Here is a 22,430-nt window from a genome sequence, read left to right as displayed (position 1 = left end):
CAAAGAAAAACAAACTTGTGCACTATAAAACAGTGCTTTTTAGCATACTAAGCTGGTGAAGGGCCTGGAACACAAGTCCTATGAGCAGTGGCTGAGGGAACTGGGGTTGTTTAGTCTGGAAAAGAGGAGGCTAAGGGTAGACCGCATTGCTCTCTGCAACTACCTGAAAGGAAGGTGTGGGGAGCTGGGGATCAGCCTCTTCTCTCAGATGAGTAGTGATAGGATCAGAGGGAATGGCTTCAAATTGTGCCATGGGAGGTTCAGGTTGGAAATTATAAAACATTTCTTCTCAGAAAGAGCAGTCAGGCATTGGAATGGGTTGCCTAGGGAGGTGGTGGTGTCACCGTCCCTGGGGGTGTTCAAGGACATGTTGGACGTGGTGCTTAGGGAAATGGTTTAGTCAGTGACATTGGTGGTAGGGGGATGGTCGGACCAGATGATCTTGGAGGTCTTTTTCAACCTTAACGATTGTGATTTGTGTTTGCCTTTTCTTTCCAGTTGCAAACAATTAAATATATCAGTTTGGAATGGCTATGATCGTGGTATTATAAGCTGCCAGTATCACTGTATCATTATGATACTGTCCTTAGGCTATATACTTGCATCTCCCAGTAGGGCTAATACGTTCAGGTAAGTAAACAATTTCACATGAGTATACTGGTTTTCAACTTGACTCATCTGAAGATAGAATGGATGGACAGAGTCTGTACAGCTCAGAGCTGTACATCATGTGTTATGTCTCCTATTCTTGGAGATCTTTTTTTTAATTTCTGTACCACCTGGGGAAATTGACAGTGTACATAATCATTGAATATCTTGAGTTGGAAGACACCCACAAGGATTATCGAATCTAATTCCTGGCTCCACAAAGAACTATGTAAAAATCAGACCATGTGTCTGAGAGCATTATGCAAACACTTGAACTCCAGCAAGCTTGGTGCCATGACCACTGCCTTGGGGAGCCTGTACCAGTGCCCGACCACCCTCTGGGTGCAGAACCTTTTCCCAGCACCCAGCCTGACCCTCCCCTGTCCCAGCTCCATGCCGTTCCCTCGGGTCCTGTCGCTGTCCCCAAAGAGCAGAGCTCAGCACCTGCCCCTCTGCTCCCCTCGTGAGGGAGCTGCAGGCTGCCACGAGGCCTCCCCTCAGCCTGCTCTGCTCGGAGCTGAACAAACCAAGGGACCTCAGCCGTTCCTCCTGTCTTGCCGTCTGGACCCTTCACCATCTTTATAGCCTTCCTTTGGATACTTTCTAACAGTTGTATGACTCATACTATGGTGCCCAAAATTGCACACAGTATACTGAACATAATGCTGCATCAGTGCAGAGTAGAGCAGCACAATCACTCCCCTTGACTAGCTAGCAGTGCTGTGCTTGATGCACTTCAGGATGTGCTTGGCACTCCCTGTCATTTACCAAATTCCTTTCTGCAGAGCTGCCCTTCAGCCTTTCGTCCCCCAGTCTGTACATACATCCAAGGTTGTCCCTTCCCAGGTGCAGAATCCGGCACTTGCTCTTGTAAACTTCATATTGTTGGTGATTGCTCAGCCCTCTACTTTGTCAAGATCTCTTTGCAAGGCCTCTTTACTCTTGACAGAGTCAAGAGCTTCTCCTTATTTAGAATCACCTGCAAACTTAGTGTGCATTTGAGTCCTGCATCCAGATCATTTATAAAAACATTAAAGAGATCTGGCCCTTGACTGAAGCTTTGTGGAACCCCACTAGTGACTGGCCTCCAGCCTGATGTAACCCCATTTACTTTAACCCTTTCAGCAGGACACATCAGCCAACTGTTCACCCATCGCAGTACGATTTTGTCTAGCTGTATGCTGGGCATTTTGTTCAGAAGGATACTGGGAGAAACAGTAGTGAAAACTTTGATGAAATACAAAAACATCACATCTACTGGCTTTCCTTGGTCAGCCAGATGAGCGACCTTGTCACAATAGGAAACTCAGTTCGCTGAACAGAACGTTCTTCCTCATCAACTTGTGCTGGCCATCACCAATGACCGCACCATCTTTCATGTGTTTTTCAGCAACTCCCAGAATAATCTTCTCCATAATACTAAGGCAGAACATTTTTCTTCTCATTCATCTAGTAAGTTCAAAACCATATAGCATTGAAAAAACAAACAAACAAACAAAAAACCCCACAAACAACAAGAAAAACAGACACCAAAAAAAAAAAAAAAAGCAAAACACAAACCCCCACAACCCAGTTCACATGACTAATCTTCCCTTTCAAAATGAAGACCTACTAAAAATAAGTAAGGAAGCATATACACACACAGAAAAAGCCAAACTATTGTTTCAATCAAACTATTATTTCAATGATATTTTGAGCAAAATGCATACCTGCAAGTGTGATCATCACTTACACTTGCAACTTCTTGGCCTTCTTTGGGAGAAAACACCAGATCATTAATGTAATCTGAGTGGCCATCAAATGTCTGTCAACCAGAAAAAAAGAAATATTTTTAACTTTGAGCAGACTGTTCCACCATTAGTCAACAATATATTCAACAGATCCACTCAATGAAAGATTTAAATGTAAAATAAGGTTATCATTTCTACATGGAAGGGAGAAATATTCATTAGTAAAACTGGAGATATTTAAAACCTCTAACACTTGTGTATATTTACACTGTAGGTGAACAGAACCCCACTGCTCCTTGTCATTACCACAGAGGTCAGCCTGATGCTCTGGTAAGTGGATCACACCACAACTTCTTATTCTTTTTCAACCACTGACTTTTGAAGGTAGAGGATAATAAATCTCAGAAAGAAAGAGGAAAATCAGCAGGAAGTGAATGTACACATAATTTATATATTTTAAAGAACTCCAATTATTCATAAGTAACTCTTATCTCTAAACGAGAGTTTTTGATAGTGTAGTGGGTTTACGTGGCAAGGTTTTGGTAGCAGGGGGCGATAGGAGTGGTTTCTGTGAGAAGGATCTAGAAGCTGCCCCATGTTTGGTAAGGGCCCCATTGTTTTCCAGATCTGAGCCAATAAGCGATGTTGTTTTGCGCCTCTGTGAGAGCATATTTAAGACAGGGAAAAAAACGCTGCGCCACACAGCAGCTGGGAGAGTGAGAGCAGTGAGAAACGGCCTTGCAGGTGCCAAGGTCAGTGTAGAAGGAGGGGGAGAGGTGCTCCAGGCGCCGGAGCAGAAGTCCCCTGCGACCTGTGGTGAGGACCATGGTGAAGCAGGATGTCCCCCTGCAGCCCATGGAGTACCACGGTGGAGCAGGGTTCCATGCTGCAGCCTGTGGAGGAGACCACGGTGGAGCAGGTGGCCCTGCACCGACGGAGGCTGCCGCCTGTGGAAGACCCCTGCCGGAGGAGATTCCGGGCTGGACCTGTAGCCCGTGGAGAGGAGACCACGCAGGAGCAGGTGACCTGGCAGGAGCTGCTGCCCATAGGGGAGCCAGGTTGGAGCAGTTTTCTCCTGAGCGATGGACCCTGTGGTACGGACCCATATCTGGAGCAGTTCTGGAAGAGCTGCTGCCTGTGGGAAGCCCACGTCGGATCAGTTCATCAAGGACTGCATCCCGTGGGTGGGACCCCACAGCACAGGGGACGAGAGTGACCGAGAAGGAGCGGCAGAGAAGAAGTGCTGTAGACTGACCATAACCCCCATTCCCCTGTTCCCCTGCGCCGCTCGGGGGGAGGAGGTGGAAGAGGGTGGATGGGGGAACAAGGTGCTTTTGGTTTCTTTCCTTTGTTTCTCACTTCTCTAGCTTGTTAGTAATGAGCAATAAATCTTACTATCTTCTTATGCTGAGTCTGTTTTGCCCGTTACAGTAATTATTGCGTGATTTTCTAGTCCTTATCTCAACCCTTGAGCCCTTTTCACATATTTTCTCCCCATTCCTCTTTGAGGAGGGGGAGTGAGAGAGCGGCTGTGGTGAAGCTCGGCTGCCCACTCGAGTGGAACCACGACAAATAGGAATTCCTGCAAGCAGCAAGAGTTTTTTTCTCCTGAAGGAGCAATAAGCCAATCACTTGTCCAGTATATTCCCTTTCCCAAGCAGTCAACATATAAATTCCTCAAGAGCAGATATCCACCAGAGATGGCAAAGGACCAAAAGGCTACCTTTTTATTCTAAAGTGAAAAAAGTCTCAATGAAACAAGTAACAATGCATGCTGAAGGCTTCATGAAAACTAAAAGTGAGGAACAACAGCACGTGAAAAACAAGCAGGCCACACAATATCACAGCAGTTAATCACAGTTTCTGTTAAACATTTGAGAGAAACTAACATAGTACTTTATGATCTTTGCTTTATATACTCTTGTACTGAAGAGTAAGGAAAATTGGGTATAGTGCACACTGTTACTGTGAAAGTAATAGATCATCCATTTTCAAATAATAGGTTATAATTACCCATGGTGCGAATGTACATATGAACTAGCAGTCAAAAGCAAACGTTCACAGTTGTATCAGAAAGCATGAAGTCATTTCAAAGGGAACTATTACTATGTAATTGTTCTCAGCTGAAATTTATTAATCATGACATTTTTATTTCAAAGTACTGAGAATAATTTATCTATAATGAAAACCAACTTAGTAACATAGCTTCTCTGAATGAGAAGCAGAATCACAGTTTTTAGTAAAAGTTAAAAGGATATTTTTTACATATTCGGAAGGCTTTTCAGCTGTCTTAGCCATAAAATCACAACACCATTTTCTTCTCAATTCCGTTAAGTGTTTTGTACTTATCTACAGATATCAGCAATCTTTTAAGCTTTACAATATCTTCAAACATCTAAATTAAAGATCAAATACGCATTCAGCATTAAGCAAGCAGGCAAAACATCTCATTTAGGCTGAATATGAAGTACTTTCAACCCTGCTGAAATACTTTTTCAACCCTGCCCAGGGCAGGGGGGTTGAAACTAGATGATCTTTAAGGTCCTTTTCAATCCAGGCCATTCTATGATGCTATGATTCAAATTCATTCACATGTTTGTTAGGTATGAGTACATCATCTCTGATCTCATTAGAAAATCTGTAGCTAGTAAGTATCAGTTTGTTCAATCTGAGGATTCATGTGTGTTTTCTCTCACTTTGGTCTTTATGCCAAAAAAAATCAAATATAATTACTTAAATCACTTAAAATTTGAAGTCAATTATTTGAAGTCCATATGTAGATGTTGGATCTATTACTGTTTCATCCTCTTTACTCTCACTGAATAAGTCACTAGGCATAGATGCTATTATTGTTTTGCCCAAAGTATCATAAAAAGGACACAAAAATATCCACTGGATGATGGCATGACATGAAGAGATGGCAAGGAAAAACCAGGTCGAATGAAAACAATCACTTCTCAGCTTTCTGAAATAACAAAATACTGTTCTCTGTGTTTGTTCCTCAGAACGAGCTATGCAACTGATCAAAAAGAAAAAAATAAATCTGTAAACCATGCACAATAATGAAGCTGCCCCTCTAAAAAGTTATGAATGTTCAATACATCAGTTCAATACAGAACCATTTTCAGCAGCCAGCTTATTTTTTTCCTCCAACAGTCCATAATTTCTATAAAACCTTGTGGATTTTACTAGAACTAACACATCCTAAGATGATGCTAAACTATTTAGACAGAAATGCAAGTCTTTTGAAAGTTTTCAGCATTCAGAATTCAAATATCCTGCCTCATTTTACATACACAGTTTTAATGAAATATGCTTTTTATTAAGCAAAATTTGAAGCAGGAGAAGAAAGCCACAATTCATTTCCAAATGAAAACCTCAGAATAAGAGAAGACTTCACCAAGATCCATCAACCGTACTTTACCTTTTGTTTGTTGTTCTGGGTTTGATCCAGCCCATAAATTTTGGATTAGTTGTGTTGACAAAGTAATGGAAAACTCAGTATGCTTGAAGTTCCTTGTTGATAATTACATCAAGACAGTTTTTCCACTGGGAAAACAGAGTAAGATTACTTTGTCTATCCCTCCAGAAGCAACCCATACTAATTGTTTAATATCAAAGACAAAATGTTCAGAGATTACATTTTGACTGTAATGACATACTTCCCTCAGCTTTTTTGCACATTTTGTACCTCTCTTGAAATCTCATGTGTAAAGTGTGCACTGTACTGCACTGATCGAAGTCTTCCATGTGTTCATTATGCATTCAACCTTAGGTTCATAGAATAGTTTTTCTGAGGTTTTGATTGACTAATACTAAGAAACCATTCTGTTAAACTGTTTAAAATTAACTCGGCATAGCTCATAGAATATTTGTGAACCTCTGAGATTTCCAAATACTTTAGATGGGAGTCAGGTGTTATTTTTTTTCCAGTCACAAGAAGTATATAGCTCAATGATCATCCAAGTATAAGAAACTATCATTACTACCTGGAGAAAGTATTTTCTCCACTTTTTGTCAAACCACCAACAAAAACACACACACAAAAACAAACAAACAAAAGCCTGGAACGTGCTCTTAAAGACATTTTTACCAAAGAATCACATAGAGATTGGAAGGGACCTTGAAAGATCATCTAGTCCAATCCCCCAATATAAGCACACTATTCCTTTTCACTAATGAGATTCTCACTGTTAGGTAATAATCCACATTTTAAGCTGTTTTCTGAACATTTTAAGCATTAGAGCAAGCCCGATCCAGTATAAACAGGAATTTTTACTTCCTCCTCAGTCTCAGTATACCCTTGATGAAGTTCTTAGACTAAGTTCCAGTGGTGAAATTGGCATAAACAGTGCTAATAACTTCATTGCTAAACTGAAGCCAAAACTTCTCTTTTGCATAGCATAAGCCCCAAATGGTCTTTAGTATTCTGTTGCATCAAAAATAAACCACCTATTGTAGCTTCATCTGGCCACACAGTTGTATCACCTCTTGTATTAATACATCCTCATTACACTCACAACTTGTCATAAATTTTTTTTCAGATGTGTTACATAATTGACATACTTTTGCAGTAGAAGCGTGTTACTGCAGGTCAGCACAGTTTGTGTTATAAAGAAGTCCTAAGGGTAGAAGAATCAGTTCTTCAAAGAATCTTTTTGTATGAAAAATAATTGCTATCTTAATAGAAATATAAGTGTAGCATTTCAAATTTATTTGTAGGCACCCAGACAAAGCTACTGTGTAATATATACCACTAAATTAGAAATACATGTTTTAAAGTTTCATTTGTGTTGGTCACATATCAGAAAAAAAAAACTCGTTAGGCCTGGGAAAAACAGTAACTCATCACAGAAATTCTATTTTGAAAAAACAGCATTTTTTCGGAATAGAATAGAATAGTAGCACAGACTGTGCTACTGCATTGCCTCCTTTGCTTCTCTGGTTTTAATATTGATCATGCATTGACAGTAAACTACAAAATAACTGTCTCATCAGGTATATTCAAAATGATTATTATAAGTGTGTTTTTTTGTAATCTTATTATAATTCAGTAATAAACAGCCTAATATAATTCTTCATTAGAATAAACTTGCTTATTTAAACTTCTATTTTAAAAAAAGTTTAAGTTCATAAGTTATCAAAAATGCATTTGTGTGAAGTTGTAATGCTGAATATTTATCAAATGTATTTATTTAACTGGAAGCAATGGGTTCAATGGGTTCCTATTGAGGAAAACAGCATATCCCATTGAGAATTCCTAGCGTTAGTCTGGAAGGAGTCCTAAATCAATGTGCAACAGTCTGAAAGCTAGTATAGACATGAAGTCTGCTCTGGAATGTATAAAAGAGCACCTTCTGCTAAAGACCAGATTGTAAGAGAAAGAAGACAAAAAGAGGTATGAAGGCTATGAACTATCACAGCTGTCACTTTTTCACAATTTTTGGCAAAAACACAAAAATTTGTTGGTCGTTAACACCCAGTAATTAAAGCTTTCATATTCATTACACAAGGAAAAAAACACTCATTCATGCCTTGAACCATGCTGAAATTAAGAGACTTGTCACTGATTTTAGCAGACAGTCCATGAGGCCCATTGTTAATCCAAAAAAAAAAAAAAAAAGAGAGAGAGAGAGACTAGACAGCTGAATTTAGAGACTGTAGTACTGGGTTCTTCTATGTGATTTCATTATTTCCACTAATTAACCATTCAATTGTCTATATGTTATTAATGAGTCTACCTATTATCTTTCATCCACGTGCTTACAGACAATTCTATAAATTTCTTGAATTAAAACAGACATACATAATGAGTAAAGTAACTTTATATTCTGCTAAAAAAGTCAAAAGAGTAACTCACACCATCAAAGCTGCTTGTCTACAATATCATAAAACTGGCACGTACTATATAAAATGGTAACTTTGGTTAAGGAGTGACACACATCAACTTACAAGCAAACAACATTAACAATTTCTAGAAATATTTTGCTAGAAGTGCCAGCCAAGCTCTTTGCAACCGTGTCAGTTATCCTACTTCCTGGCTGACAAGGCCATACAAGGTGATGTACCAAGCACGAAGGAAGGAAAAAATGGGAATGTGCATGCATGAAGTGACATAGAACATCTTTTCTGAAATTGAAATACTTTTTATTTTTTAGTAATGTCCATTTTTACTTATATATAGCTTTATTCACTCCATTATTATTTGACCAAGAGTGACATCTGCAATTAATTTACTTTCTGTATGACAAATATTGTCTTATTAGTACATACTGCCAAACCACAAAGGAAAGTCAGTTCTTTTCCCCTTCATATTCAATACACGACTCTCAGAGGCATTATCATATTCCAAAGCACTAAAGAAGGAGCCCTCACCCCTGATTTTTCAGCATTGATTAGCTTTGCTTGTTCTTGTCTGAAACCTCAACAAAAGAAATTCAAACGAACATCTAATTAATATTAATATTTGGACTGGGGTATTGTTTCAAAGGCAAAATTTTGAAGAATATGTACATACCCAAGTGACGTAGGAGTTACAAAGACAAGAATGCCTCACAAACAACAGAAATCTCTTAGACCCGACACCTCTTACATCACTGGTGAAAGAACACTACGCTGAAAGAACAGGAAGTGAAGATGTATTTGAAGGAGTCATTCCCTTTCTTTTTATTTTAGACATAAACAAGTGCTGGCCCATGGCCATGTTTTATATAACTGTCTGCAGTTAAGTACAAAATTCAGCATTCTTTCTTTAAATCTTCTACTGTACGAAATGGTTTCATTGCAACTTTCCTGTTCCCCAAGGAAAGAGACAAAGCATTAAATTTGCTCTCCATATAGACAGGTCTAATAAACAATACCACATAATATTTTACAGGTCTCTATGTAAAGGAACCTTTTCCAACACAGTACTTCAAATTCACCTGTAGAATATTTTTAGACCATGTTTTAGACCACAAATAAACCTCTACTTACTTTTTGTCAATTTGGCTGTTACATAAATACTTTTAAATCAAAATATAATATATCTGATAATTAGTTATGCCCACTTTAAAGATATAAAGGTATATTCAATACACTGATCTTTGCTAGAGATGATGGGTCTGCCAGAGTTTAGTGTTCTACATCATACTATACATTAAGAAAAGTGAAGCACAAGGTCAGTGAAAGATTAGACTCCACTAGAAACTAAAGAAATATTCAAAATCAGCTCAGCTACCCTTACCTTATATTCATTCTTGTCCTGCAGGTCTGAAGTAAATAGCCTTAACTTCTTATCAGAAGCTGCTGTACAAAACCTACACTCAACAGAAAAAGAAAAGCCCTTCTGTCAGGTAGCACTGCAATGTTTTCTTTAAAAAAATATGTTAAAAAAATAAACAAATAAAACAACAAACGAAACCAGATCAATCAAGAGTTTCACCCCATTTTAAACCTGCAAAATGACATGCAAAAGGAAATTTAGATTTTCAATCAAACGTATATTCTAATTTTTCTGCTTTGGCATCAAGCATTCAGAGTTATAATTGGAACTTGCCTATAAAATATGGTGTATCAAGTGCCAAGAATACTTTTTAATGGAAAATAATACAAAACATTTTACAAAGCTAAATCGGAATCTACTATGAATTACCTGAAATCTCTCTCATAACTGCCACAGAATTTACCTTGGAGGAAGTGGCTGATAGAAAAAACAGAACCCTCATCATCAGTGTTTTAAATTACATACGGATTAATTTATTAACCAGTCTCCAACTTATTTTAAACAAAAGACTGTAAAAATATTCAGCAGTAATAACCAGTATAGTTTTGAAGAGGCTTACAAGCAATTGAGAACATCTGAATTAATGTTAAGTGCATATTTAATAATTGACCGTTTTTCTAGACTTACAGCTTGACAGGTCTCACAAATAGCATCCGACTTACTCCTAAACATAGCCCATACTACGGAGAACATCACGTGTGATTTTACAAAGCAGGCCACAATACTAGTATTATTCTTACAATGATACATACACACACAACAAAAAGACCAAGTAGATTACAGGTCGATTAAAATTAAAACATCTAGTATCTACAGTGAATCCACTGTGGGGAGGAAAGAGTAAGGGGCTCAGGAAGCAGAACAAAATATATAAGGATGACTAAGAATGAAACTGTTGTTCCAATGGTGTTCACAAACTTCCAACAGCAATTTCTTCAGAGTGAGATTTCAGCTGTAAGCATTAAAGTTAGTTCAATATTAAGGACTTAGAGAAAACAGATATGAGAAAACAGATATGAGACAAGGACTCATTATAGTAATTTATTAGAAATACCTTATCTGGGGAGGTAAAGCATCAAGTCTAGTTTCTGGACTCCATGTTATGGCATCAACTCTGATTCCATGATGAAATGTTCGTAGTGTCTTATATTGCACGCCTTCCACTTCTGCATCCTCTTCCTACAGAAATACTGTAGTTAGCTAATTCAGAATAACAGGTTGATGACTTCTAACAAGTCAGGTTGATATGAAGTTGAAAGTTAGATGTGTCTGCTGCGATAAAGAAAGTATTTACTTGAAATATGTAAGTAATTAAGAATCCATGAAATGATTGCAGTTTCAAACCAAACATAGCACAAAACCAAACCTACATTGCACAAAAAGAAGATTTGCAAGAGGAACATGCTGAGCCCATTCTTTGGGCTCAACATCGGCATAGATACAACCAGAACGACTGACAACAGCATGATAAGCACACACTGCAATGCGAAATAATGGGAACAAAAGCAAGGAGGCCATGTAGGCTATCTTCTCTCCCAGTTGTTTTTACTTTATGGAAAAATGCTAGAACAACCTGGTTGTTCTAGAAGAACAGCAGCAGGTAGAAAGGTACCCTTCATCATTTAACATGACCAAAATTACTATCTTGGCTATTCTTCCCAATGGTGAGGGAACTGGATGGTGGCAAAGATGAAACAATTGCTGGGACTGTGGACTTAATGAATCAACTGATCTCCAAAAAATTCTCAAAACATCCAGTGTAGTACCTCAAAATATAGGAAGGCTATTTTGACGAAATGTTCTCTATGGCACAGTTCTGCTTTAAGGAAAAAAATCTCTCTGTATACACTCTGCATAATGTAGAAGCTAGGAAGGACTTAGGTGATTTTCAGAAAATTTCCAACAGTAAGACTTTAGGGAATAATAAAGACCAGTTATACTGTTTTCTGTGTTAGATAGTAAAGTATAAAAATAGTACCATGTAACAGAGAAGTGAGCTCAAGAAAAAAAAAAGTAAAAATAGATTCCAAAGATGAGAGTGTTCTACTCGATTTTCAAGCATCCAGGGAAAAAAAAAAAGTGCGTTGTAAAAAAAAAAAAAAAGAAGTATTACGTATAAATATACTCAGTATACTATTCTACTTTTTAAAAATTTTCACAATATGGTGACTGGAAATAATGTCAAGGTAAAAAAACATATTTTACTGTTTCTAACATTCTGTGAGAGAGATGTAAAAAAAGTAACCTAGAAAGCAGATGTATATTAAGTAATTATTTGCCACTGTCCTTCCTTGAAAGGAATGTCTCTAAACTTTGGAAATTATTCCTTTCTATTCCGGGTATTTTAAATCTTTGCTGCTTTGATAGCTACCTGAAAGCTTTAAAAAAATAAAACACCATACAGCAAATGTTAAGTTACATATTTCCAAAGCTACCTGCTTAAGTTCCCAGGTAGTAGTCACAAACATTTACAAGAAATACTGAACTGGGATTACTCTTCCAGTAGAGCACTCCTGTTTTCATTGCAGCCTACTCAAAAAGAACTTTACACCAGCAGGATGCTAATACCAATATGTATTTATATATACATTTTTTTCTCTTTTAGACCAAATATCCCAAAGTCATTAATGTAATAAAGGAGTAAAACACTTCCTGGCAAAATGGGGAAGGAAAGAAACAGGAAGGTGACTTTAGTCTTTGTCAGAGGACATGCTGTCAGTTTCATGAAGCAACTAATAAAAGCAATAAACAAAAACTAACCTGAAATCTACATGTCCCTACAACTACATAATTATTGCCACCATATGCAATGAGGGAACATGCATCTCCACTATCAAATGGATTGAATTTTATCACGTGCACATAATCTTCACAGTCCACAGTGTAAGCAGCATTTCTAGTAGAATCTTGCTTCATTTTCAGGGGACTATGTCAAAGTATCGTGGAAGTGATGTCTTCTTCAGGATGAAGGTCAATGTTCCTATATGGAAAGTATTAAAAAGCATGCATTATGTATTTGCATAAAGAAAAAAAGTATTTGTGGCACAACAAATCAAGATTTCTTGTAACACCATATTTATGGACACAAAAGGTCAACTTAAGCTCGTTATATCCAGATTTAACATGTAATTCCAACAATCAAGAGATTAACTAACCTAACTGACCTAATTCACTAACAGACATTCAAAACTTTTTCTACAGACATCAGTAACAACTGCAGATTTTGTGCTACTGATGGCAACCTATCAAGACATGGGATTAAGTAACTCTACGTACCAGAAAAGTTATATACGTAATTTTAAAAATTTCAACCAAATGACAACAAACTATGTATTATTACCTTCAAATTCTCTTCCCTGGTGAACCTCTTTAAAGGACAATAGGTATCTAACTAAAAGCAGAATTAAACCCACCAAACTCTAAATGCAAACACTATTCTGCAGAATACTTGTTTCATGACATAAGCCAACCCAACTGCAAACAGTGCCTCTATGCCTCTGTACTTGCACAGAAAAAGTTAATTTTCAACTGGATCAAAAGTATACTTAAACATTAATGCTTTACTCTATTCAAGCACTTTTCAAGAAAATCAGACTCCTTTGCTTGCACACAGGAGGCTGATACACAACTGATTTGGGGATCATCCCAGATTTGACATCAGCGTGCACCTTTTGAGAAATTACCATTTTCTCCATGTGCAGCATGGAAAGATAGCTTTAAACTTCAGACCCTTGTCATATTTTGTTGTGTTGCGTACGTTAGCCACATAACTGGCAACGTAACGCTCCTAAGGCCAAACACAACTCCTCGCCACCTCGAAGGCTCCCCACCACGGCAGACCCCATGCCTTGGGGCAGCACCAGGGGAACAACCCGGCCGTGTGGCTCAGCCCCCCTTCCCGCACCCTTCACCTTCCCGCTCCCTCCTTTTCCCTTGGGGGCCCAGCGGCTGCCCCAAAGGAGCCCATCCCACACCGTGCGGCCCCACAACGCTACCAGCAAGGGCCCGGCCCCAACCCCCGGCGCAGCCCCGCTCCTGCTCGGGCCCGGGGGAAAGCACCGAGCCCTCTGCGGCTCCTCCGGGCCCTCCCCACGCACCTCTCCGGCCCCGCACGGCCGCGGTTCCCGGCAGCGCCTCCCAGTCCCGTGCCACACCCTGTGCTTCCGGGGCAGCGGCCCTGCGCTCCCTAATTGGGCGGCAGTGGAGGATTTAAATTAAAACCGGCGGAAAGGGCCACTAGACGGCTCGCACCGGAGCCCTGCCGGCAGCCCCGGCCTCCCGAGGGCCGGAGGCGGGCGGGGGCAGCCTCAGCCCGCTGGGACCTCGCGGCGTGCCCGGGGAGCCGGGCGGTGGGGAAGCGGGGGGGACCCTCGGAGCTTGGGGTGGGTCCCGGGTGGTGGTGGCGATGCCGGCACGTAATGCCGGGTATAGGGTCCAGGGCTTGTCCTGCGGGCTTTTTGGGGTTGTTAGGGTGGGTGCTGGCTCCCAGTGACTTGTATTGTTTTTCAGAAGCGTTTCCCGCTGAGGAGAGTGAGGGGGTAGAAACCCCTTATCGAGAGTTTGTTATGCCTGCCCTAGGCTGATTTGTACCTATCCAACAGTTTTGTTTGCTATGGCTCCTGTTTTTTTGTTCATGTCAAAGTAAAATGGGGTAAAATAAAGCAAATTAACTTACTTGGAGGGGGCCTGCAAGAAAGATAAGGAGGGACTGTTCATCAAGGAGTGTAATGATAAGACAAGGGAGAATAGGTTAAAAGTTAAATAACTCTTAACTTTAATAACTTAAATAAAACTTGTGGCTTTACATTAGATATTGGGAAGAAATTGTTTGCTTAGACAATGGTGAGGTGCTGGCACAGGTTGCCCAGAGAAGCCGTGGATGCCCCATCCCTGGAGGTGTTCAAGGCCAGGCTGCATGGGGCCCTGGGCAACCTGATATGGTGGGAGGTGTCCCTGCCCGTGACTTTCCATGGTTGGAAACTGATGGTTGTTAAGGGCCCTTCCAACCCAAACCATACTGTGATTCTAACTCTTCCTCTGCAAACATCTTGGTAAGTAAGTTGTTGCTTTGTCTTGCTTGTTGCAAGATGTCTCTTTGTTTTTCCCACCCCTCTCCTGTTCCTGATCATACTAATTACCAATAAATAAATAAGTGCAGTGGCAGTGTTAACAAGATGAAATAAGGGGAAAGGTTGGGTTTGTGTTCTGAAAGTAAAAGACGGGGGTCATGATTGTGTACTGCATGCAGCGTTAGGGAATTGTGTTTCAGAAATTAATGGGTTTAGAGAAGGCAGTTGAAGAGTCTCAGGTACTTTTGGCTTAGTAAATGCAAGAAAGTGAAAGACCAAAGCACGAAATAGTCAAATTCAAAACTGATGTTGAAACTCGTTTCCAAAGGAAATAGGGAGAATGATGACTTATGGGAGGAAAGGAAAAAGGTTTTGTGCATAGATAACAACAACAACAAATCAGATTTTTTTTTAATAACTTGGAAACAATAGTGAATGTCATCTTTACAGTTTTAAACTGTTTTAATAGATATGGACTGGACAAGCAGTGAAAGCAGGTAGTGCTGAAGATACACTTTAGGGTATTCAGATTGGGTCCTTGTGGAGACAAGAGTGTCCTTTGTAATAACTTTCATTCTTTCAAGTTAGTAAAATATACAAGGAGAATAAGGGGTCTTTATGAAGATGTAATACACAATAAATGTTAGTTCATTGTCTTTTGTATTATAAAAACAAGGAGTTCTGTTTGAGGAACGGGAGTTGTGAAAACTCCCTGCTGAAGTAAGGAGCTGTGTAATGCTTGGCTAGACACTATGAAAATTCTTTTGCTTAATGTAACAAAAAAGAGAACCCCCTCCCCTTCTCTCCTTCTGCATCTCAGTTGCCTCTTTTGTTCAAAGACCCTGCTGCAAAGCTCATGTAACCATCTCCTGATAAGTTGCTAAACTAGTGTATCAACATCCTGCCTTCCTGTCTCACGCTGGGCCAACATGACCAAATAAAAAAAGAAGTTGAACCACAACGCGGAGGAAGACTACGGCCTTCATCTTCACGACCACCAGAGGGACAGAGACGACCCCCTAGCAACAGTGCGCGCAGTCGCAGAATATACCAGGATGTGCTGCATAATCCCAGAATTACCAAGATATAAAAAGGGACCCTGGCGGGGGTGAGGTGCACGCCGTTGGCGGAGCCGAGACTCCCCGGCCGCCCGGTGCTGTTTTGCTTGATGTTGCTTACTCAATAAATTCCTTTCTATTATTAATGCAATACTCTCTGAAAATTAATTAAGGGGGCAACTTATAACAAATTTGGTGCTGTGACTCAGATGAAGGCAATCTGATTGAAAGACCTTCAGAGGGGGCGCCCCGCTGATTTCAGCGGCCTTCGCTAGGACTACTTTCATTCAAATCCTTCACCGACGAACCCTAAATTCGGCAGCAAGCAAATAAAGCTGGCAACCCCTAGTAATCTTTGTGCACGAAGACCGAACGAAGACTCAGGAGTGAGTAAGTGTAGGCCGGTGATCCGTTTGGTTGGGGTTGGGTATCCTGGAGCGTGTCGCTGTGAGACATCCAATTGCGGACGAAGTGAGTGCGGACCCCTCGGTAGTGCGGTTCCCACATCCTGCGAGGGACAGGGCCACGAAAAGGGGGAAGCGATTTGTGTGTGTGTGAAGGCGCTCCAGAAGATGGGACAGAAGAAGAGTAAGCCTTCTGGTCCCATGGGCGGGGTAATGACAGATGTTAGGTTACCCCAGGATTAATGATTAAAAATTGGGAAGATTCCCCTTTTAGGCGGGGAAGGAATAAAGTAAAAATGATACATTATTGTGTTGAAGTTTGGGGTGGTAAACAGATTTGAGAAGACCACCTTTACTGGCCCGTATTTGGGTCCTTCGAAGATTGGGTTTGCCAGGCCCTAAATATTTATGTAAACTCAAAGGAACCTTTTAGTTTGGAAGAAAGTGAATATGCACATTTGTGGATCAGCTCGGAAACTCGAGCCAGTTTATATCCTCTAAAAGAAAAAGGAGGGGATTGGAGGTGCTAGAAAAAACAAGAATTAGAGATCCCAGCCCCACTGCCTCCCTATATTCCACCACCCCCACCTGCAGCCCCTCTGACTCCCGGGCTTCCTAATCCGCAACCCCAGGGAGACTCTGATAGCGACTCTGACTCTAGCGCTCAGGGACCAGTGACTAGGAATACGTGGCCGTCCCCATTAACTCCAGGGACATCCGAGATTTTAAGAAAGAGACAGGAGGAGGGTAAGCGAGCTTTAACGGCAACTGGCATAATGTTTCCAGCTGCTGAGGAATAATTCTAACTGGAATAACAACTGTACATTTTATATTGTATATATAAAAGCCTGGGCATTTTTGTTAAAGTGTTCTTTTATACATATGTTAATATGTAAATATGTAAATATAAGAACTGCCATTGAGGTGTATGTCTAAGGGAACAAAATTTGCCCAGGCATATTATCGGCTCATCAGGTTTAAATGTCCCCAGTGTAATTGTCTACAGGCAGTTAATTTACAGTGGTCTGTTTTTACTTGTGTATCTGTATATTGTGGATTTTGGAGGGATTGGGATTGACTAGTAAAGAGCTTCTAGGAAAACGGTGGAATATTAACCACTGTAGATTACAATAGGAAAAGTTCAAAGCAAAGAAATCCCAAGGAAAAGACTCCTAGGATGTATACTAACACATTGGAGGGATATAGTGGGGTGAGAGGGTACAGAAAGTAAAAGAACTCTTATCAAATATTGTAATCAGTGGTGGCCACTTTATAAACTAGAGGATGGAGCGGAGTGGCCCCTAAATGGAACTACTGATTATAACACCATATTACAGTCAATGTTGTTTTTGTGGAAAGAAGGAAAACAGGATGAAATGTTGTATATTGATGTTGTTTCAGCATCTTGGAGGGAAAAGGTATGGAATTAAGTTGGCCCATGACTGAGCCTTTGATGTCGGCATTAGAAAAGTAAAGGCTAGAAAAAGATAAAGGAAGTGTTAAAAGGTTTGTTGAAAGTGTTAAAGGTATTCGAAGTTGAATGAGCAGGGAAAGGTGATGTAGACATTATCTAAGTAACAGTCTAGAAGTTTTGGTATATTTGCATATTTGCTGTGGTGTTTGTTCAGTTTCCCAAGCATCGGGGAAGGGGGAACAGCCTGCTCCACCAGAGGCCTCTCCAGCGGCCGCAGGGGGGCTTCGGCTCCAGCGCCTGGAGCGCCTCCTCCCCCTCCTTCTGCACTGACTTTGGTGTCTGCGGGGGGGGGTTTCTCGCTCTCATAGCCACTGTTGAGCAGCAGGTTTTTGTTTGTTTCTTTGTTTGTTTGTTTGTTTTCGTGGATGTGCTCTCACAGAGGCACGGACTGTGTTGCTATGGCTTGGCTCTGGGCAGCAGTGGGCCCCTTTAGGGCCAGATGAAATTGTCCCTTATCTACCACGGGGAGGTTTCTGTTTTTGTTTTGTTTTGCTTTGTTTTGTTTTTTTCACGGGGGCTGCCACTGCAGTTTCGCACCCCCACACCCCTCACACCCCCCGAACCTTGCCATCAAACCCAATACACTGGGGCAGCTAAGTCATTACTGACTTGTAAAGTATCAGGGATTAAATTAACTAATGAAACCCTAAATGTGATGGGGGTAGAAGGGACTGGGATAATAGTGCCACTTTTGGGGGATACCAAGCTGAGACTAGGGGATAAAATGATCACGGGGCAATTATTGTATGTATCCAAGGCAGAGACTAACTTGTTGGGAAGGGATTTGATGATTAAATTGAGCATTCAAATAGTAAATTGTTAGACTGGAATAACAGTGTTATTAATGGAGTGCTCTCTGGCCCTGAGAGCAAACATACATGTATATTCACCTCTGACTGGAAAGACCCTGAAATGGGGGCGGAAGCAACAATATAGGTGGACAATTTTACCTCAGGGGTTTACAGGGCCAACTATCTATTTGGGTAAATTCTAAAAAGATTTTGGAGTAATTACAACCTCTCAAGGAGGTATTAATGTTATAAATATGTGGATCATTTTAAGGAAAATCGATACTCCCTGATGGGAGAGAAATGCTGAATAAAGTGATAATGAGGCAAATATTAACTCTTTTACATCAGAAGAATCATTGGGAGGTGCAAGCAATGTGTGATGTTGTTCTAAGAAAGCATGTCTGTGTAGGAATATATACTTTAGGGAAGCACACATGCAGAGGATGTACTACTATATGTCAAAAGGTAAATAAAAAGGTCTTCTGTAACCTATCTAGAGGGGGACGGGAGCCAGGGCTTTGACCTTTCTAAAGTATACAGGTAGACTTTACTGAGTTACTTGTTTGTCCTAATTGACCACGTGACTGAATGGGTGTAAAGTTTTACTGCAAGGATTAAAGCAGGCCTTAGAGATTGAGTGGGATTTTCACAGCCCCTGGCACCCCTCCTCTTCTGGAAAGGTAGAGCGAATGAATGGTGAAATTAAGAAACAACTAACAAAACTTGTGCTGGAAACTAAGGCTTTTTGGGTAAAATGCTTACCCCTTGCACTGTTAAACATATGGATGCAGCCCAGAACTGATGTAGGAATTTCTCCTTTTGAAATGCTATATGGTATGCCCTATGACTCGGAATTGCCACTTGATCACCCTCAATTCTAATTAAGACTTGGAAAGAGACTTTTTTAACACCACTATGGGGAAGGCCCCTATGTTGTTTTGCTTACCACAGAAACGGCTATTCGAACTGCGCAGAAAGGATGGACGCATGCCAGCCGTGTGAAAGGACCAGTCCGGGAAGGTAAATGGGAGGCAGCTCCAGGCCCTGACGACTTCAAGCTGACACTAAGACGGACTCGATAAGTATTGTGTATTATCTGTGTATCGTGGGAAGGGGAGGAGGCCCTGTTTCAAAGGCTCCCTAGTAGGTTCCCCTGAAGAACACTGCTGCTGCCAAGAAGAACCGATACCTTGTAGTTCGCTGCAACCGAACTGACAAGCGAGGCAGAGAAGTGAAAACGGTGGGGGACGGAGGGCCCGACAATTTAGATGGGCTCCAACCACCTCCTACGATACATGGGAGTCAGTATCATCGTTTTGGTCAGCTATGGGTCTGCGCATCCCCACCAGCCTTTTAAATGGAGCTTAATCAGATGGGAGGATCAATTCATCATCCAGCAAACAACGACAGCGGGTGCTCCCAGTTTCCGCATCACATTATGTGACCTGGCGTCAGTGCAGCCATGCTTTAACCGATCAGGATTTTATTTCTGCCCAAGTTCTAACCCAGGAAAGGTGTACTGTAATTATCCAAACGCATATTATTGTGCATACTGGGGGTGTGAAACCATTGCTATGGACTGGACACTCGGGGCTGGTCGGAATAAATTCTTACAAGTGGGATATGGGCCGCAAGGTTGTAACTGACAAGTGGATCCCCGTTACAGGTGGCAAGGGCATGATATACGGTATACAGGAACCTTCCACGGAAATGAAGAAATTTGCAAGGTTCTATATATAAATATAACAAACTTGGACGATACTAGCTGGGTACTAGGAAAAATGTCAGATTTTACGAACACGGAACAGATAGGGGAGGACTCATACTAATAAAAAGAAGGATGCTGATAGGCTCAGGCAGTAGGACCAAATGAGGTATTGTCAGAAAGTGTCCAGGGAATCCAGCCTGCGGAAAATACTACAGTGGCAACCCTCAGCAGCCCTATGAGCTCAGGTAAAGCCAAGAATGATAACATAGCTGAGAATAACATATGGGGGGGTCATGAATGCTAGCTACCAATTATTAAACAAAACAAACCCAAATGTAACAAAACACTGTTGATTATGCTTTAGTATAAGGCCTTCATATTATGATGCTATCAGGGATCCTGGGGAGCCCACCCGCACAAACAAGAACAGCCCTCTACATTGCAGTTGGGGAAAAGACATAAGGGTAACACTAACACAAGTCACTGGAGGTGGTAGGTGTGTGGGCACGGTTCCTAGTGGGAAGTGTCACCTATGTAATACCATGGAGAATGGAAAACAATCAACCGAGTGGCTAATCCCAGCCAACAACGCTAGGTGGGTTTGTTCGTCAGTGGGCGTAACTCCTTGTCTATCACTAAAACTCTTTAATGCGTCTCGTGATTTTTGTATACAGGTGATAATTATACCAAGGATTCTATACCACCCTGAGGATTGTATGTATACCCAGCACACAGTGGCAAGTTATCATCTGGAAAGACGGGAACCATTCACGGCTCTAACTTTGGCCACCCTAATAATCCTGGGAGGAGCTGGAGTGGGGACCAGGGTAGCCTCATTGGTTAAACAAAATCAAGAATTTACTTCCTTACGCGTTGCTGTGGACGAGGACCTGACCCAAATTGAACAATCCATCTCGGCCCTGGAAAATCTATCAGGTCACTTTCAGAGGTAGTGTTACAAAATCGTAGGGGATTAGATTTGGTATTTTTCAACAGGACGGGCTGTTTGCAGCCCTGAAAGAGGAATGCTGTGTATGCTGATCACACCGGAGTGGTAAGAAATACAATAGCAAGACCCAGGGAAGGGTTGGAAAAAAGGAAATGGGAGAATGAAGCCTGACAGAGCTGGTACGAATCTTGGTTTAATTATTCACCTTGGCTTACTACTTTATTATCAACAATAGCAGGACCTTTGTTGTTATTAATAATAGCACTAACTTTTGGACCATGTATTTTTAATAAATTGATTGCGATTGTAAAGGGATGTTTAGAAGCGGCACATCTAATGCTCATACATGCCAAATACGAGCCAATAAGTACCAACAAAGGAATCAAGGAAACATTAGTTCTTAGTAGCCAGGCATTGCAGAGCTTCAATGAACAAAATGAGTAACTAAAAGAAAAAGGAGGGATTGTAATACACAATAAATGTTAGTTCATTGTCTTTTGTATTATAAAAACAAGGAGTTCTGTTTGAGGAACGGGAGTTGTGAAAACTCCCTGCTGAAGTAAGGAGCTGTATAATGCTTTGCTAGACACTATGAAAATTCTTTTGCTTAATGTAACAAAAAAGAGAACCCCCTCCCCTTCTCTCCTTCTGCATCTCAGTAGCCTCTTTTGTTAAAAAAACACTGCTGCAAAGTTCATGTAACCATCTCCTGATAAGTTGTTAAACTTGTGTATCAACATCTTGCCTTCCTGTCTCACGCTGGGCCAACATGACCAAATAAAGAAAGAAGTTGAGCCACAACGCGGAGGAAGACTACGACCTTCATCTTCATGACCACCAGAGGGACAGAGACGACCCCCTAGCAACAGTGCGTGCAGTTGCAGAATATACCAGGATGTGCTGCGTAATCCCAGAATTACCAAGATATAAAAAGGGACCCTGGCGGGGGTGAGGTGCGCGCCGTTGGCGGAGCCGAGACTCCCCGGCCGCCCAGCGCTGTTTTGCTTGATGTTGCTTACTCAATGAATTCCTTTCTATTATTAATACAATGCTCTCTGAAAATTAATTAAGGGGGCAACTTATAACAAGAAGGTCACATTTCATCATATCATGCGGCCCTAGCATTGTTCCATATTGACACGAATCAGATGAACTCATTTCACACTATTAAGCTGTCTTATCACTGCAAGCATATCTCAATACCACCTTCCTTCCCTCTACAGGATGTAACTGCGCAAAAACAACATTTTTATTCCCACAACCTTGATCCCCTTACCCTGAAATCCTTATTCCCCTTAAACCTAACAACTCTAACCACAACCCTAACCCTTATTA

General features: G+C 41.0%; 1 protein-coding gene and 1 long non-coding RNA gene across 2 annotated transcripts in view; one reads left to right on the top strand and one right to left on the bottom strand.

Annotated features, from left to right (window-relative positions):
• LOC311423904 (nucleoporin Nup37-like) overlaps window positions 1–13,959 on the bottom strand; it is a 31,133-nt gene extending 17,174 nt beyond the window's left edge. The window contains 5 exon segments of the mRNA XM_084498476.1: window positions 2,358–2,452; window positions 9,604–9,676; window positions 10,697–10,821; window positions 12,403–12,622; window positions 13,740–13,959. Of these exon segments, the coding sequence (XP_084354602.1) occupies window positions 2,358–2,452; window positions 9,604–9,676; window positions 10,697–10,821; window positions 12,403–12,558 (449 nt within the window). The 5' untranslated portion in view covers window positions 12,559–12,622; window positions 13,740–13,959.
• Window positions 13,960–14,702: 743 nt separating this feature from the next.
• LOC311423905 lies at window positions 14,703–22,144 on the top strand. The gene is made up of 2 exons (XR_014685926.1): window positions 14,703–16,159; window positions 20,821–22,144. It is a non-coding gene; the product is annotated as an uncharacterized lncRNA (long non-coding RNA).
• The last annotated feature ends 286 nt before the right edge of the window (window positions 22,145–22,430 follow it).

This window comes from Aythya ferina (assembly GCF_964211825.1).
Source record: "Aythya ferina genome assembly, chromosome: 26".
NCBI classification, from domain to species: Eukaryota; Metazoa; Chordata; class Aves; order Anseriformes; family Anatidae; genus Aythya; species Aythya ferina.
The sequence above is the reverse complement of the archived record's forward strand: the minus strand, read 5'-3'. Positions and strand labels throughout refer to the sequence as shown.